Raw genomic sequence first — 23,125 nt, forward strand, 5'->3', positions numbered from 1 at the left:
AGGTTAGAAAGTTAGCAAAATCCTGGCTCAAAATCCCATTTTACTGCGTTTGTTGACTCAGACTAACAATTAACATAAATGTGGGAAATACTGGGATCTAAAGCATGGCCTAAGAAAGGCCTGTGTGCCTGGGCAAAAGTCGACAGGTGAGGCATGAGATTAAATAATCAAAAGCTTATCTTTCTTTTTTAACATAAGTCAGCCATCGCCTCTCGAATGCCCATACTCCTCGTCCTGCTCTAGCATTTATAAATGCAGAGAGGGCACACGTCTGGCAGAGTTTGCACATTCATTATTTGAGAGAAAAACATTCCGATTTACTCATAATAATTACTGTTTTCATGTGCTTATTCAGAACAGAGAAAAGCAAACACTTTTGTGACTCGGACCCGTAATTGTGTTCCATTTCCTATTAGCACAAAAAGATCATATATAATGTTAGGAGAATACGTGCATTTTTTCACCATTACGTGCACGGATTCTGGAAGGGCTCAGCTGGACTCTAGGGGACCCACATTCTTTTATTAAATGATTTTCCACGTTTGCTGTGTGCTTATCCAGGGAGCCAGCTGGTCATTCTGTATTCAGGCAGTGTGGCGAGACGTCACCTCATTACATTGTGGCGGGACCTCATTACATTGAAAAGCAACTCCCCCTCACCGGGAAATCCAATCGGAGTCGAATGTAGAGGAACTGCCAAAAAATGTGTATTCATTCCCAGCAGACATCAAGCTCTTTCGATCCCACATTTGCCAAGCAATAATGCTAGCTGTTGAGGTGACGGGTTTGTCATTGAGTTCAGTCACTCTACAATGACAGTTCTCGCAAATCAAAAATGCTTTACAACAATCACATGCATACTTTAATTCACTAGCTGGTTGATGGTTCAATCAATCAATCAATCACTGCATTTATATAGCGCGCTACTCACCCGGGAGGGTCTCAAGGCGCTGGGGGAAGGGGTGTGTTACTGCTCGAACAGCCAGGTCTTGAGTTGCTTCCTGAAGGAGAGATGGTCTTGGGTGCGTCGAAGGTGAGTGGGGAGGGAGTTCTAAGTCTTGGCTGCCAGGTAGGAGAAGGATCTTCCTCCGGCGGTGGTTCTGCGGATGCGAGGTACGGTGGCGAGTGCGTGGCTGGTAGATTGTAGCTGGCGCGTGGGCGTGTAGAAGGTCATTCGGTCGTTGAGGTACTTGGGTCCCTGGTCGTGTAGGGCCTTGTGTGCGTGGGTGAGGAGTCTGAACGTGATTCGCTTGCTGACGGGGAGCCAGTGCAGTTCTCTCAGGTGTCCGGTGATGTGGCTGTGTCGGGGGATGTCCAGGATGAGTCGTGCGGAGGCGTTCTGGATTCGTTGGAGTCTTCTCTGGAGTTTGGCTGTAGTTCCGGTGTAGAGGGCGTTCCCGTAGTCCAGTCGGCTGGTGACGAGTGCATGGTTGGTCTGATCAGATGCCAGCTACAAAAGCACAGTGAGTAATGAGGGATTTGTGGTTCATACCAGGCTCAGTCAGTTGTCAAGCTTTTTTCATCAGCAGTTCCATCTGCTTTAATGGTTTGGTTCCAATGGCCCTGCTTCCCTGAAGCGAGGTCTGGCGTGGCTGTTACTCCATTTGCAAGCTGCTGTTAGTGGTTTATTTTGTTGTCAGAGCAGCTTATCTTTTTAGGTGGCACCATTTCACAGCAACAGAAGTGTGCTCAGCGAGCGATTTTAGTGGGGGATTCAATCAAATTCATGTTGCACCTACGTTTACAGTATTTTGAGTGCATACTTTAAAAATATGTCAAAACATCGCAGTGGAAGACAAAAAAGCACTTCCACCAGTCGAGAGAATCTTCATTAGGAAGCAAACTCACACTGAGTCAGTTGCTCTGGGTGAATTTCTCATAAGAAAATGACCATCGAGGTGATTACGTTTAAAGTATGTATTTTAATCTTGTTTTAAAACAAAACACAGTGCACACCCTCTGGGAGAAAGTGGACCAATACATGCATAATATCTGCCCTGGCCTTGCCCGTGAAAAGCTCCAACTGCTTCTCCTGGGTTGCTTCCAATTTCATTTCCACATTCAATGAGTGTTCCAGAGAGCTAGGCTCACAGGCTCACAGGCTCACAGCTCTACTTGACCGTCCTACCAGGTTACAACATTAGTTGCATCAACTTGCGATCATGTGGTTTAAGGGCTAGAGCGGCCGACTTGGCAGCTGGCGAACTATCTTCGAGTCTGTCAACTGGCTGAAACAATTTCTGTGATTCTGGGCAAATCACTTAATCTCCCCCCTACCTAACAAAAAAATATGAACCTGTCCGTCTGTAATGCAACTGGTGCTCATGTAAAGTTCTCTGAGTCTGATACCTGCTGGTCCAGTTCGCTCTGTGTAAAACGGCAAAAAAAGGCCATCCTAACTTCTGTAACAATTATTTTATGCTCTATTAGTAGGTGAGTCGTGAGTGGAGTGCCATGCCATATACAACCAACCCACCAATATCAGATCTCTAGCTGTTACCAGTGGCTGCCCTCCATTTATTGTGTTGATTCAATTACTCCTGGTATGAGGTTCTCAGCATTGTATCTTGAAGTCTGTTATAAAGCTCTGTGGTTATACTAAATAAGCAGCTACCTATGTTATATGACAGCTCTTTAATAATGTAATACCTGCACTTTCACAATTGCTTTATTAACCTTCCTGCTTCCTCAAATTAGCTTGAAAATGCACCATTTTTCCACTATTTTTTCAAAATTTTCTCTGGGGAAAATCCCCCCGAACCCTCCTTAGGGGGTTCGGGCTCGCTCGCTACGCTCGCTCGCGACGGTCCAGTACGGATATGAGTTTCTGCCTCACGATTTTCAAATGTCACCAGCTGCCACTGTGCCAGCCGCCTATGCTTGTTGCAGATATCAAAAATAAAACCATGAAAACTGCTTTGTACGGCTTCTTAGATCAGTTCCTGCTATTTCGCTACCAATAATAGTGAGTACTGCAGTGTGTTACTCTCATGATTTTGTTCATGTTTTGAGTTTTTTACGTACCACAGTTTTTCAGTTTAAAGAGAGGATGATCCAATGGGAGAGGCTCTGGGATTGTGACGTCCAGACCAGCAGCGGCGATCTGACCACTCGAGAGAGCCTGGTAGAGATCTTCCTGGTTCACCACAGCTCCTCTGCTCAAGAACGAAAAAAAAGATTGTCCTGTATCAGAGCCTGAAGCATGTATTCCTTTACATCGCATAGCCTGTCTACAAAAATATATTAAAGATGTTACAACAGTACAGTGAAACAACATATAACAAGAAATAAAAATGCACGTTACTTTTCAAGGTAATGCAGATTCAGCAATGATGAAACCTTCACATTTCACAGAAACAAACCTTATTTGAGAAGACTTGCCATTAATTCAACACAGCCCATTATATGCTGGTCACACACCCCCTCTTCAACTTCCCTTAACCAAACACACCCCGTCATATGCTAGTCACATCCCCCTTCACCTTCTTCTGGTAACATAACACATCGCATCACATGCTAGCGCATCCCCCTTCACCTTCTCACCTTTACACCCAACATCATATGTTGGTCACATCCATACCTTCACCTTCTACCAGTGGCGGTTCCTCCATACCAGTGGAGGAGCATCATCCCCCCACACCGCTGCGCAGAAAGCTGGAAAAATAAAATGGTAATAACATTATTTTATTACCATTTTATTTTCCAGCTTTCTGCCGAACGGAGAGTGAGGGCAAGGCGGAACCAGTGCATCAACGCTGCTGATTGGCAACAATGAGGAGTGACCCCTTCAGTTCGAAGTGTGCATGTGGGGGTGGCCAGCAATCTTGCTACGGGCAGCCCAACATGCGCAACTCAAACCTCTCCAACCCAGCTGTCTTAAACAGCGGTTGGAGAGAGGGCACAGGCCTCCAGGGCCTTTTGGAGCGCTGAGCCAGCCTTCTCCAGCCAATCTAGACACTGCTCTCATGCTGCTTCACAGCTTGAGAGCAGTGTCTGGATTGGATATGGTAGTTTGCTTTGGGATGTCACCTCGTGCTCGAAGGAGTTGGAGCCACAGACTGGAGAACATGAGGACGTGCTGCAGGCTATGGTAAGTGAAACTTTTATTTTTTATTTGTTGAAGGTGGAGCCTTCCTGACTCGCGATACATTTTGATTGTGTGTGTTTGTGTGGCTATATTTCTTATTGTGACTATATGCGTGTGAGCTTGACTGTGTGCCTCACCATTTTTGTATACCACCAACTGCCACTGCCTTCTTCCCTTAACACGCGGCATCATATGCAAGTCTCATTCTACCCATCACCCTTGCCCCAGAGCATATGCATCATATGCTAGTCCTATCCCCTTCTTCTCCTTTTCCACTTAACTCAACATACCCCATCATATACCAGTCCCATAACCCCTTCTCTTTCATTCCTCTAATTTCTAACTCACAACCACGTCACACCTTACATTTGCAATTTTCCCTTGTTCCAGTTCGAAACATCATCGAGCACCACATATTTCTTGTTACTTTTGCATATCTGTCTAAGTTCACACTCATGTGATGATCATACATTGAAAATACCTCTTAAAACTATTCTCTCTCTTATACACTTCTGTTGGTCCTTCACCTCCTACTTAGGACAGGGACAAATGATGACCGTCTGTGATAGAATTTAATAAAATTCTGTTAGGTCAAAAACATGTTTTTTCTCACTTGCCGCATAGCAGTCTGATGATACTGGTGACCTGCAACTCATCCTTACCTACTCAAACGCTGACTACTCCTTATGCTGTTTGGGCTAGGTTGTACAAGGACATTCACATGGTGGTGCTGCTTACATCACCATGCTGATATCCATAAACGCCTTTCCTTTCTTCCATCACATCTGCTGGCATAATTCAGTGCAATTATTGCCGCTCGATCACAATATCAAAGCCTTCAAAAACCTCAACAGCTGGATCACTGAATACACCAAAAACCTGCCTCCCCTCAAGTGCAACCCAACGGCAAGAGCCTGACCACAGACCAGCTAGTACACAGGTAAACTGAGGCTGATGAAATGTCACTAGAATGCAAATGGAGAAAAAGTCAAAACACCACAGATAAAGACCTCATCTAATCAGCCCTGAGATGCTACCACCAGCAGATATGGAACACTAAGTTCACAGCTCTTGCAGATCACATTGATGTCAGCACTAACAGTAGCAAGATATCTTCGCCATCATCAAAGATTTCATCAGGCACCTGCACAAAATTGGCATCCAAGGACCTGCTCTCCCCTGGAGCGGTCTTAACAGATAGAACACAAGCTGTGAGCCTGGCGACTTACTTGTAGGAAGCTCTCACACTCATCTTTGGAGTGTTGCAAGATTCATTCATCAGCCCTACCCTCTTTAGCACATGCAATATCCCTCTGGCCAACGCCGTCTGTGCATAGAGCATCAACATTCTCTACGACACCAGGACACACAACGTATTCTCTCCGTCGCAGGCAAAACCCCCAACACACAAAACAGGTTCACCATATGTATGATCAAAGCGCTAACTGGATGAAAGAAAACTTCCTCAAGTTCAAAACTGACAAGACAGGTAGCTCTCTTCAGCAAGAATACCTCACCACAGGACTCCAAGTGGTGGCCGGACAAAATTAAATGAGCACTCTCACCCAGCATCCATGCCGAGGAACCTCGGAAAAATAATTAACAGCAAACTGGAAATGACCGCTGTTACTGAATCCTTCTTTCACACCCTGAAGATGCTGAGGACAATCTCCACATAGCTCCCAAGCAACTCTAGAAACACTGTCAATCACGCCCTAGTCACCAGCAAGATGGACTACCAGAACACCCTTTACACCGGGATCACCAACAAACTCACTAGAACACAGCAAACCATCCAGAGCTCACTTGGCAGCCTGACTCATCCTTAAACCTCCCAAACAGAACTCACGTCACCCCACACCTCAGGGAGCTCTACTGGCTCCCTATACACAAACTTGCTCATTTCAACCTCCTCACACAACCATTCAAGGCACTACACAATTTAAACCCCACCTACTGAACAGTCACATCTCCTTCCACCAACCACCCAGACTACTCCACTTCGCAGGGCTTCTACTTGCACACATCCTGCGCATGCTTAGAACCAGATCAGGAGGGTGGGCATTCTCATATGTGGCTCCTAAAGTAGGAACAGCTTCCCACTCCACAGAAGGACCTCCTACTCTCTTCTTGAAGTGAGCAAGAAGCTGAAGACCTGACTTTTCAATTATCCAACCTACCCTGGGCAGGCCTAGGAACACACCTGCTCAGCGCCAGGACACTACGCAGGGGATAGTGTGCAGGGCCAGACTGGCCGTAGCGGGCACCGGGCGTTTCCCTGATGGGCCGCTAGGGTGGGGGCTGGTTTTTGTTACTGGGGGTCGGCAATATTGTCCCCCTGTAACAAAATCGACCGAAACCAGCCCCCGCAAACTACTTGGCTGCCCCTCCCCACCCCAGGGGATGCGGGCCGAGCAGTTTGCCAGGGCCGGTTTCGTTTCCCAGTCCGGCCCTGTGCGCTGTACAAATGCACATAACACACAGGTGACTGTGGAGCAGTGGCAGGATTCATATTCAGACTGCTTTTTTTTTCTGGACTGCCGAAGTGCCACTTTTTATCAGCCGTTTATTCCTTCCACTTTTCTTTCCCTACCTGCTGGTGTTTATGAATACTGCTGTACTTTTCATTGCAGAAAACAGCTTCTTGTTGCAGATGCCTTGTGTCTCAGGTGTCAGCGCACAGCACACGGTGATGAAATCTGACTGCTTGGCGAGCTCATCCATTGATACTGAAAGACAAGCAAGGGGACGTGATGGATGCATTGCATCAATAAAGAATAATCAGCTATAGTGGGCAGCAGATATGCAATTTGAGCTGCCACATAGACCTTGCTTAATTTGTGCCGGGGTAGCAGGTGGTGAGCACCAGCATTAATGTTTGGGTGCTGGGACTTATTTTTAGCATTATAGTTGACCATAGCAATAGAGCTAAAGCCAGAACATGGGAGAGATGAGGAAGAATAGAAATATAGGACAACCGTGACAAAAGGAGAAAGTAGGTATGAAACCGAATCTGCAAGAGTGAGATAAAGAGACAGGATGTGTAGTGTAGAAGAAAGAGGCATGGGGTGTAATCAAGACAAGGCAGCCTTAACATTCAGCGATCCCAGCATTCAGCAGCACCGGTGGCAGTCTCCCAAGAAAAACTCTAGGTCACTCCATGTATTTCTTTTCTAATTACATTTTTACAAATTAGGCACTGCATGTTCACTTCTTTAGAAACAAACATCCTATTAAAACATGGCTCACCTGTGGTCCATGCAGGTAACAGTGGCGGGCGGTGGGGCTGGATGGGGGGGGGGGGATTCCGAAGATGATGACAAGGGAAAATTAATTATTTATAAAAAAAATCCGCGGCAACGTCCGTCAGAATCCCCGCCCACCTGAACGGACCGTGGCTGACTTTCATTCTTCTTAGCATTAAAGTTATGAATTATGATGTATTTGTTGGCGGACTTGGAAAAGAAGAAGTTGACTGGTTATAGCACATTTGTTAGTAGCAGCATATTATCTGGCAAGTGAATGTATTCTGAATAGTCCATTCACACCAGAGGCGGCCGGGGATAAGTTCATAAATGTGCAAGTTTATTGGCACAAACCTATTGACTTTGTCAATGTTGTTCTTTCACACGAACCTCAATTTAGTTTATACTACAGGCCCCAATGTGAACCTTTTTCAAGATCCGTCCCCTTATACTGTTTCTGGGGAATAATGAAGATGCTGTATTGAAAATGTCAATGGACTCTTTCTTCAACTGTAATTTCAGTAACTGGGAATATTTGGCTTAGACCTTAAGCCTGCAGAATTACATGTAATTTAATAGAGATGTGGATAATAAAGTGTGAATTTAACACAATTCAGTACTATTTCTTGGTAAACTGGCAAATCGAAAAGCACAAAGATGTTTCCAAAATTAAATCACAACAATTAATTTAAAAAAATCTCTGAGCGCTCAATGAGTCAAAGAATAGTCTTCTATGTTTGGATTGTAGTATTCAATGTCTCTTATTCGAACATCCAGGCTTTCTTATTCACATTGCCATTAATCATTCCTTTACAAGAATTCCATGTCAACACGTGTTTCGTCTGTTTATGTTAAACCAAGACTTCATCAGGGCATCATTATCATCTCTATTGTCCTTTTTCGTTGTAAGGAGTATTGTTTCCTACAAGCCTTCAGATATCCTAGTATCTCTCGTCTGAACGCAGTGGAATATATTACGATAATCAGTGCTTCTTAAATCGTGGGTAGAGTTGTTCCCGCTGTGTACTCGATCTGCGCCACGGGTCCTTGGTCCAGCTGCAGGATCTGTCCTCCCTGTGCCTTAGAGGCAACCGGTTGAAGAACATCCCAGCTGAGATAGAGGCTCTGAGTAGGTACACGTAGTAGTGGGGTGGCCTGAGAGGCTCTTAGTGGGGAAAGAGTCTCAGTATAATCTGAAGAGGCCTGGAAGGACAGTGCTTTGTCTAACATATTCGCCATAGAGGTAGTGGGGCTCACAGAGTACGTGTCTGCGGGTTTAAGGTTATTAAGGGTTATATCTGCCTAGAGTCTGCATATTCTACACAGCGTAGTGTCCATATACACTTTTGGTGAGTGCTCTTCATTTCTCACATGATACCAAGCCAAGTATGGATAATCCTTCTGCCCGCGGCTGCCGCCGGTGTTTGACCATGAGCTGCCTCCTTTCTGTTCACGCCCCCTTTACTCCCTCCGTCTTCTCCCTCTACGCATGGTGCCTCCCCTGGTTGTCTGCTTTTACCTCTCTCCTGGATTTATGACAACTCTCCATGGCATTGACTCCAATGTGACACAAGTTTGCGACTATCTCTGCTGTGCTGCAATGTATTGCTGTGCTTAATCCTTTGCTATTGTGGAACTATGTAACTATGCTGTGCAATCTCTTCCGATACAGGTTTTGACATTTTTTTTTTTTAAAGTATGGATAATCCTGCACCCCAAAAGAGCAAATGGCAATTCTCTTTGTCACATACATCTGGGTCCAAAGAACTGGTACAAAGAGTGGCACAAATCATCTAGTTGGCCACTATTAGCAGGTAGCAGATATTAAACCTCTATATTCCAGAGAAACCCAACACTGAGCAGGCAGCCTGAGGTCCCCAGAGCACCGTGAGAGAGAAGGGAGCGAGGGCAGAGTTGCAAAGCAAAGGAGAAGCTAATTAATCTAACTTTCATGAGGTCCACACAAGGTGGGAGAGGGCGTGGCGTAACGGCCAGAGCTGCTGACTTTAGAGATGGGGAACTAAGCTAAACATCCTGTGATGTTGGGCAAATGACATAGGGCCTGGTTTAGAAAACGGCTGATGAGTTACTCCGTCACACCAAGTACGGATATCCTGTCAGCTGAAATACAAATCTCATAATATCCTATAGGATTTAGATTTCGGTGACAGGATATCTATCGCTGTTGTGATAGAGTAACCCGTCACCCGTTATCTCAATCAGGCCCATAATCTCCCCGTGCCTAAAAAAATAAATGTGTCCATGTGTAACGTAACTGGTGCTCATTTGAAGTGCTCTAATACCGTTGGGTTAAGTTTACGCTATATGAAATTGCAAAACAAAAAAGGTAAGGTGAGCACCACTCTGGTGTGGTTACTTTCCAGCTTACAATCTGGCGTATTTACCTTTCAGCTAAAGCTCACCTCCGGCTGTGTGCGCACACACAGTTAAATACTTTGGGGCAGATTTACAAGCCCATTGAGCCACTTTTGCATCATTTTTAACATCGGAAAAATGACGCAAAAGTAGCGCAAAGGGCTTGTTAATCTGCCCCTTTATGTGAGAAGCCGCTCTGAATTAGAGTAGCACAAAGTTGTGATCACTAGACTCTCTGAATCCTACAAAACTGTGTAAATAAGCGCATGTTTTCACAGGTTTGGCCTTAACATTTTGCACAGCAATGATGCTAATGGAACAAGCATTTATCGGATACCGTATACAGTTTATATTTCACAAAGCTTAAGGAAGAAAACGGTCGCATCATTTTACCTAACACCTTTCATTTGACATTTTGAGTTTATTTTTCCATTTTTAATTATTCATTCTTGCATTGCCTAGATTTCAGTAGTGGTTCGTAAACCTATGGAAAAGCACTATACATGTTGTTTATTTGCTATACTCTAGTGGCAGCTTTCTTTTCCCATTTTACTTAAGATAAGTTGGATATTAAACGAGACAGTCCTACACATGGCTCTTTGAAGTTAGCATTTCAGAGATTGTTACAGAAACGCATAATGAGACTTCAAGGCGACTGAATACCTCACAACAGATTGTAGTTGTTGGTACCAGAATGTAAATGCCTTTTCCTGCTTGTTCTCCAAGCAGCCTTTGTGTGGTGATGCAGTCTCCAGCTTAGAGCACACACAATGAGGTCTCTGCAGGTGCTTGTGATCAAGGAAGACAACATATCGGGCCTCACTTAAAGGGCTCCCTTCACCTTGCACAAAGAGTCTGCAATCCCAACCCCTCTCCTACCATTCATCCAAGGAAAGTGCTTCATGAAGTGTAATCACCTGTTCCTTGCTAACAAAGTCTTCATTTCATTTCTAAACGGAGCCCAGTCACTATCCTTTTCACCTTGGTGTCTGGATCTCTACTCAATAGCCACAGAAATTAGGTGAATACACTTCCACGGTCTGGGAAGCTGTTCTCCCTTTCCATCTTGTGCCTGCTACAACCATGGGCTCCCAAAGTGATCCCACTTTGCTTTTTATAATTAATACTGTAAGCCAGGCTTGAGGAAGAACATCGCAAGACATCGGTGTCAGCATTTGCAGAATCTCCGTCTTAATGTTAGCATTGTTTATCCATGTATCTTCTTGCATTGCTATGTTCATGAGGTTACTGCTTCCTTCGAGCACAGCCTAAAGCTCTTTCTACTTCTCAATATATGCATCCAGCCATTACTTTAGGCTTTCAGACCCTGAGCTCATCAGCTGACCTTGCTGGAGCAGTGGTTCAGTGGTAGTCTAACAATAGACAGGCTCTTTGCCTGATGATAGTCCCTATTGAAAGTACCTAATATATCTTTATCCTCCCTTACAAATCATGCTGTTTCTTCCTACAGTCTTGCATCTTCAAACTTCATGACTCCAAGCGCCAAGACGCCCTCGGGCATTCGTGCTCTCTATAAAACAGGTAATCAAATCAAATCAAACCATGCTACATGAAAACACAATCTCTATATTTGTAATTCAGGCTTGAAAAACTGACCTTTACTTAAAAATTCTGTTATTTTTTTCTGAACTGGCCCTCTTCTTGCTTTCCATCTGCTGCATGCCTCCTCTCTCTGAGCACAACCTTCTCAAAGTCACAAGTCTGTTTGCCCTAATCTTTATGATTGTATTTCTCCAAACTCATATTGAGAGTCACAATCTTTCCTTCTTCGAAAGTCATATCCATGCAACTAAGCAATACCTAACATCCTCAACTTCCTCTACTCTCCCCTCCAACCAACTACATTACCTCACCCGTCCACCTCCACACCAATAATCACAGTTAGCGTTTATTAAAGTGATCTATACAACAAAACTGGAGTGAATGAATCGAACAGTTTCCTTCAGAGCACAAGACTAATTACAATAACTTACAATAACCAGTAACATTTGATTGACCACAAACCTTGGTTATGGAGAAGCATGCTGCCCGGCCTAAAGCGCTTCAACACCTCATCAGTGGTAGTAACTGATATATGAATGCAATTACAATCTGTTTGTTGGCTGTGATTTGAGAGTTCCAATCGAACATGAAGTAGTATTTCCTGTGGTGCCAGTTCTTGTTCGAATCAAATATAAGGGAGCCAATCATGAGAGCAAAATGAGTTGCAACACAGGTGTTGCCATATGATTTGTTGCCTTCTTTGCTGTTTTGCTAGTACTTTTTTAACTAGTTTCTAACAGTTTGATTTTCTTCTGCATTCTACACCTAGAATTTTTGCTTGCTTCTTGTTCCCTTTCTGATGTCAGGAGGAGGTTGGTGCCTTGTTGATATTTTCAGTAATGATTTTCATCTTCAATCAAAAGCTACAGGATTGCCAAGGTGAGTTTTTCACCTTTGAGTTTTTTTCTCCTATTGTCAACCCTCATTTGGAAAAATGTGACATCTTTCCTGTGTGCTGTTCTGTGCAGGTTGGCATAATGGCTTCTAGGAGGAGTTACCTTTCCTCGAGCATCCTGGAAGGAGACTCAAAAGACCCTCTTAGCTTCCAGTCCTTGACAAGGCTCCAGGTTGCACCTCACTGATGAGACCCACCAACAATGAAACCAGTCTGGTGTTGCTTGTATTCAAATCTAGAGGTAACATGGTTTCATGCTGAATTGTTTGTAATAGAGTACGACCAGGCCTGATTTCCATGCACCTGGATTGGTGCAGTGGTAAAAAGAACAATTAACTGAAATGTGACGAGTGATTGTCAGTGACTGAGACTTTTGCAAGCATTCCCTCATCCCCTTTTAATACTATACAGAGGTGAAAACACTGCAAGTCATAGAGTGGGAATATATTCCTACCATTTTAACAAGATACCGAACGCATACGCGTCACTAATGTTAAGGAATTAGTAATAGGAGGATCCAGAGGATGAGAAATATGTGGCTGGCATGCAATACCATGTATAGATGGTCTTATAATTGTTTTCAGACCCAATACTACTATGCACCACTAACACATAAATAGTGTGTGTGTCTTATGCTGAGCTGTGACTTGAGGGAATGACCTGATTGGCTACAGTAAGAACGTTTGCCAGTGCACTGTTGCTATCTATTGAGCCAATAAGTGGAAGGGGTTCATCTGCACAACATTGCCTCTCCTGATTGGGCCTTGTGTTAGGTTCTAAGATGATGCATTCAACTGGGATAACAATAATCTGTTAGTTATGTAGCGCTTTCATCCCAAGCACTTTACATGCAACAATTTTACGTGCACACATTATTGCTCAATCAAAATTGGTACTCGTCTACCAACCTTGGAAGGATCAAAGTTGAGTTGAACTTACTGGTATTGAAATAGGCAGATCACACACAGACCTCAGCACTAATGTCTCAGTTTGTTACCGGCTTACAGGAAGGTGCGACAGCGTTCAAGCTGCTAAACCAATCAAGGATGAAGTAAAATAGGGTGTCCCAGAGAGGTGCGTTAATCATGCCAGTAGGTTTGAATGAGGGGGGGGACCAACCAGAGGTCCAGTTGCTTGAATCCAGTCGTGAGGGCAACGGCTTTGCGGACAGTGCTCTCTCCTTGCTGCTGGGGGATGGGCGCGGCCAGCGGCTCCATTGAAATTTTTCCAGGTGGGTAATCCAGTATGTCTACACAAAAGTCATTGAAAAACCCTCCAGTACCTGCCACACTGGATAATTACCTAGTCAAAGTTGTTAAGAAAATTAACAATGATTGGCGAATGTCACTGGGACGTGGTAGTCCACCGATGGTGTCAACTCCCTTGAGAGAATCCGCCTTAAACGGTAGTTACGATGTAGAAAAAGCGGATGTTATTGATGACGAGGTCTCTAACTCAGTGGCTCCTAGCCAGGTCGTGCTAGACGACTCCCCCGATTCTCCTACCTCAGTGCTTGCCTCCACACCGCGCAGAATAGTTAGAGCTTGTAGGAAAGCCCCTATTAAACGTGGGGTAAACCGGAATAAAAAAAGAGCTGGAATCACCCCCGAAAGTACAGCAAGGGAAGAGAATGATATAGTAAAGGAAGGTGTAGCTATATTAAATACCTTGCAACTAGATTTTTTGGTTAATACCATCAATGCCAAATTAGAAAGTATTTTTAAACCTTTAGAGGATAAAATAGATACACTTACTGCTGAAGTAGTGAGACTAGGAGGCCTCCTGGACTCGCATTTAGCCCTGACCGGAAAATCTAAGACTATAGAGAGGGCCACTAATGCGAGCACAGAGGCAAAAAGCATAGCAGAAGGGAGGCTTATAGATAATACGACAACAACCCAAGTTAGCACTGCCAGAACTGGAGAGGTAAATAAGATTATTACTGTGGCAGAGAATAAAGAAGGTTGGACAGAAGTAAGAAGGAAGCATTTTATCAACCTTCCCCCGGATTGTGCCCCCTATGTAGTTGTCTTAACCAATGTACCGCCTATTGAAACCAGTACGAGCCAGCCCCAACAAGAGATACATGATTCTTTAAAAAACAAAACAGTCTCTTGGTTACACAGGCAATGTGGGTTTCCAGTTGAATACTCCGATCAGGTTTTAACAACCAGGAAGGTCAACTGGATTGGCAATTCTTCAAAGAGTAGCAGGGGTGATTGTGTAATCATCAATTTTAAACACCCCCAACATGCTGCTACTGTTTTATTGAGAACAGCATCCCTACCGTTTAATGATAACAATGTCTATGCCCGCCCACTTTTTTTTTTTTATAGCCACCTCAGTAAAGCTACCTCTAACGATAATAGAAATATTGAATATAGGCGATCGCCATTTATATATAGTCCCAGTTTGTATGTCCCGCTGCAAAACCAATTCCACGCATTAAGCAGCTTGGATGCCAACGATTGACTCCAACAGGCTACTGAACCTCCCCTTTGTGAGATCCCAGATGTAATAATGATCACGGCCATAGATAACCCTTTGGTTGACAAGGTGTTTTCCCACGCAGGTTCTTTGACCTGTGAGATTACAGATGAGCTGATGGCCAAGGTCAGTGATAACCCTTTGGTATTTGAACAGACCATGGTGGTAAACCAGGATCGGATCAATGACCCCAGGGCTTCGCCTAGTGGGAACCAGAGGGTGGAAAATGTTGGCAACAGAACGGATATATCTGCTAGTACTGGGATAGGTGGCAAAGGGATAACAATTGCTAGTTGGAATATTGCAGGGCTGAAATCAAATGGTAATGCCTTAGGGTGGTGGGACATGCTTAATGCATATGATATATTGTGCCTCCAAGAGACTTGGTGCCGGAATGATGTAAATTATGACGGGTTTGTTTCATATAATCTCCCGGCCCAGGGGACTGGCCCAGGGAGAGCTAAAGGTGGTCTACTGATACTTTTGTCTATTAATCGCTCAATAGTGGTTAAGAGGTACATAACTGTTGGAGCATATGTGCAGATTCTTTGGTTAATTGAGGACCAAGGACGAAATATTTTGCTGCTAAATTACTACAATAACATTTTTGACAATTCAAAGGTTATAGTAATATCCGACCTGGCTAGTACTATTGAAAAGTTAATTTTAGAAACAAATGTCTGTTTTGATTTTATATGGGTCGGTGATTTTAATATCTCTCTGTGTGAATGTTCTTCTCAAAAAGTCTGTGGCTACACCAATAATGTTGGATATGACGATTTGCACTTTGGTCATAATAGTTATGGTGAGGTTTTAAATACATTTATGGGTTGTTATGATCTCGAGATTCTTGGCTTTGTCAATGGCAAAGATGGTGAAATTATTCCTACTTTTAATAATGGGCACTCTAGATCTGTTATTGATCATGTCGTTATTTCCTCCAATATCATTTCTAGTTGTGCTGCTAGAAACCCCGATTAGTGGTCATAACTGTATCATCCTGGAAACAACCCTTTGGGTTGGTAATCACGCCAAAACAGGCATTACAGTTAATAATGTAGAACCCCACAGACCTAATGGGCTCAGATTAAGATGGGCAGGGGACAAAGCCAATGATCTTATCAGTTCCATTATCAAGGACTGTATGTCAGATATTATTTTTATCCTCGACAATGACCATGATCACATGCAGGTTTTATCCTCTTTTAAAAATATTACTAAATTAATAGATGCCAGGTTCACTAGGCCCAAACGTGTTCAGGTTAAAAAAGGGCCAGGCTGGTTTGACCATACTTGTACTAGGCTATAAATTGAACTAAAACATGCACTGGTTAAAACACTGAGGGATGCGAATTTTGTCAGTAAGATAAGAGCAGATTATAAGTGTGCTCTGAAAAGGAGAAAGACTGAGCTACAGCAGTCGGCATGGGACTCCCTCAACCAAGCCGCTGAATTATCCAATGCAACACTTTTCTGGGCTACTATTAACTCTCCTTTTCTGAAAGACGAAAAAATCCCAGAGTTAACTTCACATATTTCGTGTGATGGTTGGGTTGCTAATTTTTCGTCCATTTTTGATTCATATAATAGCGTAGACCCTAATCCAGGGGGATGGCCTATTTTACCTTTAGATTTCTCAGCCACCGAAGTTGAACTTGCTATACGCGTCAGTAAGGGTGGGAAAGCCCAGGGGCCTGATGGGGTCCCTGTGGATGTTTTTAAAACTGCCCCAGAGATGTGGAGTCCAATTGTGGCTATCACTTTTAATGCTGCTATATGCACTGAGGCACCCGAATCTTTGGGGGAATCTATTATCATACCTATATACAAAAAGGGCAGTCGTTCTGATGCGAAAAACTACCGCCCTATCTCCCTTCTTGACTCCTCAGTAAAAATTTTGAGCAGAGTCTTGTTGATTAGGTTAGAGGAGTGGGCAAAGCAAGAGGGTATTTTGTCTGACAGCCAGTATGGTTTTAGAAAGGGTCGGGGAACAATAGACTAGTGTATTAACCTTGACCTATTGATTAGAAAATACACTGAAGCAAAGCATGAATCGTTGTACCTTTGCTTTGCCGACCTGAGTAGTGCTTTCGACATGGTCGACCACTCAATCTTGTGGCCAACCCTGTTGGAGCTAGGAGCACCAGAAGGTATCATTTTTTTCCTCGCCAGGCTGTACGGGAAATTACAAAAATCCATGCGGTACGGTATTAAAGGTGCTCGTAGCTCTACTCAGAAACTGTGATTCTGAATCTTTGTTTACCTTGCCTGCTTCTTCTCACGTGTGGGGGTAAAACTGCTATTTTCACCGAGATTAAGGCTGCTGACACAGGGGCCGGGACTGCGAGACCCAGGGTGCAGCGCAGGAGCATCGGAGCGCACCTGGAGTCTCTTCCCGCCCCCTGCTACGCCTATAAAGCCACACCCCTGACGCTAAGCGGGACGCGTGCGGGACGCCGGGCTAAGCCCGGGCAAAGGGCGGGCCGTCTGTGGCCGTCCGGGGACGATCGAGGACGGGACAGGCCAGCCCACTAACATTATCGCCCAAAATATATCGTGATCATCGCGGAGACGTAACTGCGAAAAAAGGTAATAATCCCCTTTGGTTTGATACAAGTGGCACGAGATTTATACTAATGGGTGTAAAAAAATTACGTTCGCGCACAATATTCATGAAGCGAATGGGAACGGAGGAAGCTGTAAGAAAATCTACAGACAAAGCAATAAAATCTGGCCGTAGCACCTTAACCCCAGCAATCAGCGAATACTTCTCGTCTTTGCCAGCAAAAAAGAAACCGGAAAAAACAATGGGGTCGATTAGGATCGCGGACGGACTTGAGTCCGTCCGCGACCCCTGAGGAGGAGGGAACGTCCGCATGGGCTGCGGCGTTCCCTCCGATCTGATTAGGATGTGACCGCCAGGGTGGCGGTCACATCCTCTATCTCTAACATTGCGGCGGGTGCAGCTTCAAGCTGCACCCGCCCCAATGTAAAAAATGCATGCACAGCATTTCCGTGCACAAAGCGGCAGGCACCGCGCGGTGCCTGCTGCATTGTGCACGCAAATGCAGGGGGGTACCATAGGTACCCCCCATGTGCACCCACCACCACCCCTTCACCCAGGGGGCACGCAACGGGCCCCCGAAGTGAAGGTCCGTATGCTTTTCCATGGCGGCAATGCCGCCGTGGAAAAGCATATTTACACACACATCATAATATGGCGGACGGTGTCTCATAGACACCGCCTGCCATGTTATGGCTTTTCCGCCGCGGTCGGCTCCGACCGCGGCGGAAAAGCGGCGGACGGAATTCCAGACCCACCAGCCATCCTAATTTGGCGGTGGGTCTTTGGAGTCTCCGCCGCGGTTTTTCCGCATCCTCCAGGCCGGCGGACACTTCCGCCGGCCCGGAGGATGCGGAAAAACCGCCATCCTAATCGGCCCCTATGTCTGTCACTGAAAATAAAACATCTGGGAGTCTAGGGGATCGATCATGTCTATCCGAATCCCCCCATTTGTCTCACAATGTCAGTGATATGGTGTTTACCAATAAGTCTACTCATTCAATGAAAGTCCAACAATCAGAATACTGTAACTCTAGTGCCGTGAAATCATCTACGCCCATAAAAGGCTATGAGAGTCTATACAAAACAGAAGACCTGAATATACTTAATCATAAATCAGAACAAAAAACTCCGAACTTAAAATCACTCCCGATAAAGGGCAATGGGAGCCCACAAAAATTAAAGGATTTAAGTATATTCAATCAAAAAGCAGTAGAAAATAGTCTTGAGTTAAAATCAACAAATACAGACAACAAAAAACTATCTATACAAGAACAAGATTCCTTTTTGGACCCCTTTTTAATAGAAAATAATAATCTTGAAAAATCTTCTATCCCTCTATCGAAGGCTCTCTTCTCACTACAAGAAATACTCGAATCAGTTCTCTCCTTTTTAGGAAACATCCTTGAAAACTCTGACCAAACCCTGGATGTCCAAATTGGTATTTTAAAGTTTCTAGTAGAAGAGAAAAGGAAAAAGGAGTCCTCAAAAACAACAGAAGATAAACCAGAGGATACCAATACACGAAAGAAAAATGACCACAAACAAAGTAACTGTCACTCTTCTACTCAGACATCGGATGAAGATGTTAAAGCAACTGATAAAAGGAAAAAAACTGAATCTTTTAATGAATCCACTCTCTACTCCTTAAAACGACTGTTTGGAGAAAAATCCCAAAAAAAGCAAAAGCAATTTCCGATCTTCAACAAACACAAGAAAAAGGATATACATTACAAAGACTCTGTAAAGGAAATTGAAGAATCATGTACAAAAATTAAAACTGAAACTCTTTTAGGAGAAATAACACCAAATAAAAACAAGGACGACGAGCAAAAAGGAAAAAATAAAAGGAAGAAAAAACCTCTGAGAAGGATTCAAAAAAAGAAAACCCGCAAATTGAAATTTCAAAATACTTTTATACCACAAAAAGATCTACAGGAGAAAAACGATGAGAAAAGTACGCCACATATGAGTAAAAAAGGAGAATCCCCTAAAGGAACAAGTATAGACATAAAGACAGCACTGAACCCAAAGGCGGATGTATATCTCCCAACAAACACAGCTATAAAGACAAGACATGAAAATATTGATACTTAAAGTAACTTTGAGAAGGATATTGATTGCAGAGTTGATATACAGTCAAATGTACTTCAATTTGAAGAACTTTTCCCCACTGATAATATTCCACTCAATAGAGGCAGGATACTCAACCTCTTGCAAAATATTAAGTCTCTGCAATTATTGACAAGCTGTGACATAGATCTAGTATCTTTCCCAAAAAGAGGTCAGAATAAAATCGCAATGGTTTCGTTTTGGTCTCCTGTAATACCAGGTATTATACTTAGGGAAAAAGAAATAATACATAGATACGGATATGATGTCATCGTGAAAGCTGAGTCCAAAGGAAACAAAAATTACACAACTATCGACAACAACATGCAACTATTCTCTAATTTGTATTTGAACGATGGTCACAGATCTTCTGGGGTTACCAAAGATTCAGGGGCTGCCCATTTTAGAGATATAGAACAGGGAGAAGAGATCCTGAAAATTCGAGTGAAAAAAGGGGAAAGGGAAGTGTGGCACATGGAACCAAAGGAGAAAAACGTCACTGTAAATAATACTGAGTATTCATGGACCTGGCTATCAGGGATGCTGAACTGTAACAAAAGTTCTAATCAACTAAAGTATCCTGTTTAACCTTGGTCTAAAGTTTACAACGTGGAACATTGCAGGTAGAACAACAAAGAAAATGAAGGAAGTCCTCAATAACCAGCCTGATATATTGACTTTACAAGAAACCTGGGCAACAGAACCCTTCTCACAAAAAGGCTACTATGTCTATAACATATGTGCAAAAGCTTCAAATCGGGGTCATGCCAAAGGGGGACTGGCTATTTTAATGAGAGAGGATCACCTATGGGCACAAGAGATAGTGGAGACCAATAGTGATAATGTGCAATGTATCAAACTTTCTCTGAAAGCCTACAACTCTACCTCACTAAGAGCAACGTTGATCTTTAATGTATACGCCCCTCCAGGAAAAAAGCACGACACCTTATATGAAGATACCCTGGAAATAATTATACAAACAATAGAAGGCCATATGTTCCCATCTTACATAATTATGGGCGATTTCAACGGGAAAATTTCCAATCTTGAAATTAAAAAGTGGGGAAGAATTTTTAAAGAGGAAAGCCTGGAATCTTTTATTCCTCAATTCCCCAGCGACATTCTATCTAACAAAAGAGGGAAAACATTGCTAACAGTGTTACTTTCTATAAATGGAATAATCCTTAATGGGAGCGTGGAAGGCGACATCCCGGCATCTTACACAAGGCAGGGAAATGGGAGACCATCGATAATAGATTATATCATCTGTGGCAAAGATCAGTTTGAAACCATGTCTCATCTTTACTCCAACTTTACAGCAGACAGCGACCACGCCATGATGCAACTTAGTACCAGCTGGTCGGCTCAGTCGGCAGTAGAAGGTCTGATGACCCTTGATAGAAAGGAAACTCTGGTAAACAGCGATCAGAGACGTATCTTTTGGAATCCATCTTCCTTGAACAAAATGATAATACTGGTCAAGCATCAACATTTCTTAAAGAAACAATACTCTGAAGATCTCATAGAAAATTTTGAGAGCATGCTTACTGAACTTAAGGAGGCATTAACAAAAATGAATCCTCGAAGAAACACTACTAATAAAAAGAGGAAAAATACTAATAACACCGAGAATACATTGACAAAGAAAAAATTAAACAAACTGATACGAGCTCAATATTTACACTCTTCTCCTACTAAAAAGAAAGAAATAAACAAACTGAAAAACCAACTGAGAAGAGAAAAAATAAGTAAGAAAAAAACCCTTCAAGATCGTAACTGGGTTGACTTACAAATTGCTGTTAAAGAACCAAACCAGAGAACCTATTGGTCTATAATAGCTAAAATAACAGGAACAAAAAAGAAATTACAAGCAGTACCTGTTCCTCCGAAAGAGTGGGAAATTTATCTGGCAGATCTCTACAAAACAAATGTGGACAAACTACAAGTAAACTGTTCAGATAAAGTAAAGGAAAAAATAAAAACATCAATTCCTAAAACTACAACAATAATGGTAGAAACCCACATTCGAAAGGCAAGAAGCCCAGGAGCCTTCGGCCCTGACCAAATTCCTATCAAGGCCCTGCAGATGAATTCTAAGGAATGGAGTTTTTTATTAGCCCCACTCTTCAACTATATTCTGTCCACTGGTCAAGTACCTAAATCATGGCAAGGGAGTATTATTATCCCTATTCATAAAAAAGGTTGCAAAACGGTAGCAGGAAATTACCGTCAAATAGCGTTGATGGACGCTACCGGAAAAATCTTTGCTGCTGAGGTACTATTGCAATTAAAAAACTGGGCTTTTTCGCTGGGTCTGATACCCATGTTCCAGGCGGGCTTCAGACCCAAACACTCTGTCACGGACAATATTGCAATTATCCAGTTTTTTCTCGACAAATATGTCACACGAAGAAAACAGACGGTCTATATGGCATTTATAGATTATTCGACCGCATTCGATCGTGTTGATCGTCCCACACTGTGGAATAAACTGAGGAGTCTTGGAATCAACGAATACTTGCTACAGGTAATAATAAGCCTCCATACAACAACTTGGTGTCAAGTCCAAATGGGGGGCGAAAAAGGTTTAACGAAAGTAATAAACACTGAAAATGGTCTTAAACAGGGTTGTCTACTTGCTCCCATGTTGTTCTCTTTATACCTAAGTGACTTGCCAAAACAGTTACAAAAGGGCTTAAGCCTGCCCCCAAAAATTAACCATCAAAGTATTCATTTGTTGCTCTATGCGGACGACATAGTTATGTTCGACCTCGCACCATTCGGTCTGCAAAATTCTCTCGACATTTTGTTTCGATACTCAAATGAATTTTTTTTAATCCCGAATGTAAGAAAAACAAAAGTCGTAGCCTTCTCTGGAAGGAAGAAAGGTGCCAAATACAATTGGAGGCTAGGAGGTGAAAAGATCGATGAAGAAAAAGAATATATTTACCTTGGTAGGATTCTTTCTAAGAATCTAACAAATACAAAGCATATAGATAAACTAACGAAAAAATCTGATCTACATGCAGGAGCACTCTCAAGATTATATAGTGCCACGGGGAGCAGGCATTTTTCCTCATTAATAAAAATATACAAAGTGAAAATTCCTGCAGTCCTGTCATACGCTACGGAATATATTCCTATTAAACAATGGGGCTTCATGGATCGTCAAGAGGGAAAAATTTTGAAAAAAATTTTGAAGGTCCCAATTGCAACACCAGTACAGGTTCTAAGGCTAGAATTTGGAATAACTAGTGCTTATGCCACGGCTGTGGCCAACATAATTAGATGGGCCTACAATCTTCTCCATGCAAAGGAGGGAACACTTAGATTCCTGTTACAAAAAGAAACTTTTGGCACAGAAGCAGTTAAGCAAACTTTTTTGGGTAATATGTCTGCGGCGTTCCGAATGGCTGAAATTACTACAGATATCCTACAGACTTGGTCCGTATCGCAATTAAAACTTTTTCTTAAATGTTTTACTCCTAGGTTGAGTTTTGATTTGGACTATGCACATAGTTATAAACTAAAAACATTCAAATCTTTCACTGCACTTATAGAGTATAAACATATTCAGCCTTATATTTAGTTTTCTCTTACTCATAGTGCAAGGAGGGTGATTTTGATGTTACGAACAGGGATTCTACCTGTTCAATCCTATAAATCAAAATGGTCAGCCGGGGAACTCCCCTATTTTTGCTCGCTATGTCAAGGGGGCGAGCAGACTGTGGAGCACTTACTATTTGTCTGCCCCAACTCTAAAGTAGTAGCAGCTCGTGCTCAATATATTGTTCCGA

The 23,125-nt window shown here is 43.1% G+C and overlaps 1 protein-coding gene across 1 annotated transcript in view; it reads right to left on the minus strand.

The window, feature by feature from the left end:
* LOC144818783 (glyoxylate reductase/hydroxypyruvate reductase-like) overlaps positions 1-23,125 on the minus strand; it is a 228,384-nt gene that overhangs the window by 25,608 nt on the left and 179,651 nt on the right. Inside the window, exons 7-8 of the mRNA XM_078676526.1 lie at positions 6,681-6,816; positions 3,025-3,155 (exon numbers count right to left, since the gene is read on the minus strand). Coding sequence (XP_078532652.1) covers positions 3,025-3,155; positions 6,681-6,816 — 267 coding nt within the window. The remainder of the gene's footprint in view (positions 1-3,024; positions 3,156-6,680; positions 6,817-23,125) is intronic.

This window comes from Lissotriton helveticus, chromosome 2_1 (genome assembly GCF_964261635.1).
Source record: "Lissotriton helveticus chromosome 2_1, aLisHel1.1, whole genome shotgun sequence".
NCBI classification, from domain to species: Eukaryota; Metazoa; Chordata; class Amphibia; order Caudata; family Salamandridae; genus Lissotriton; species Lissotriton helveticus.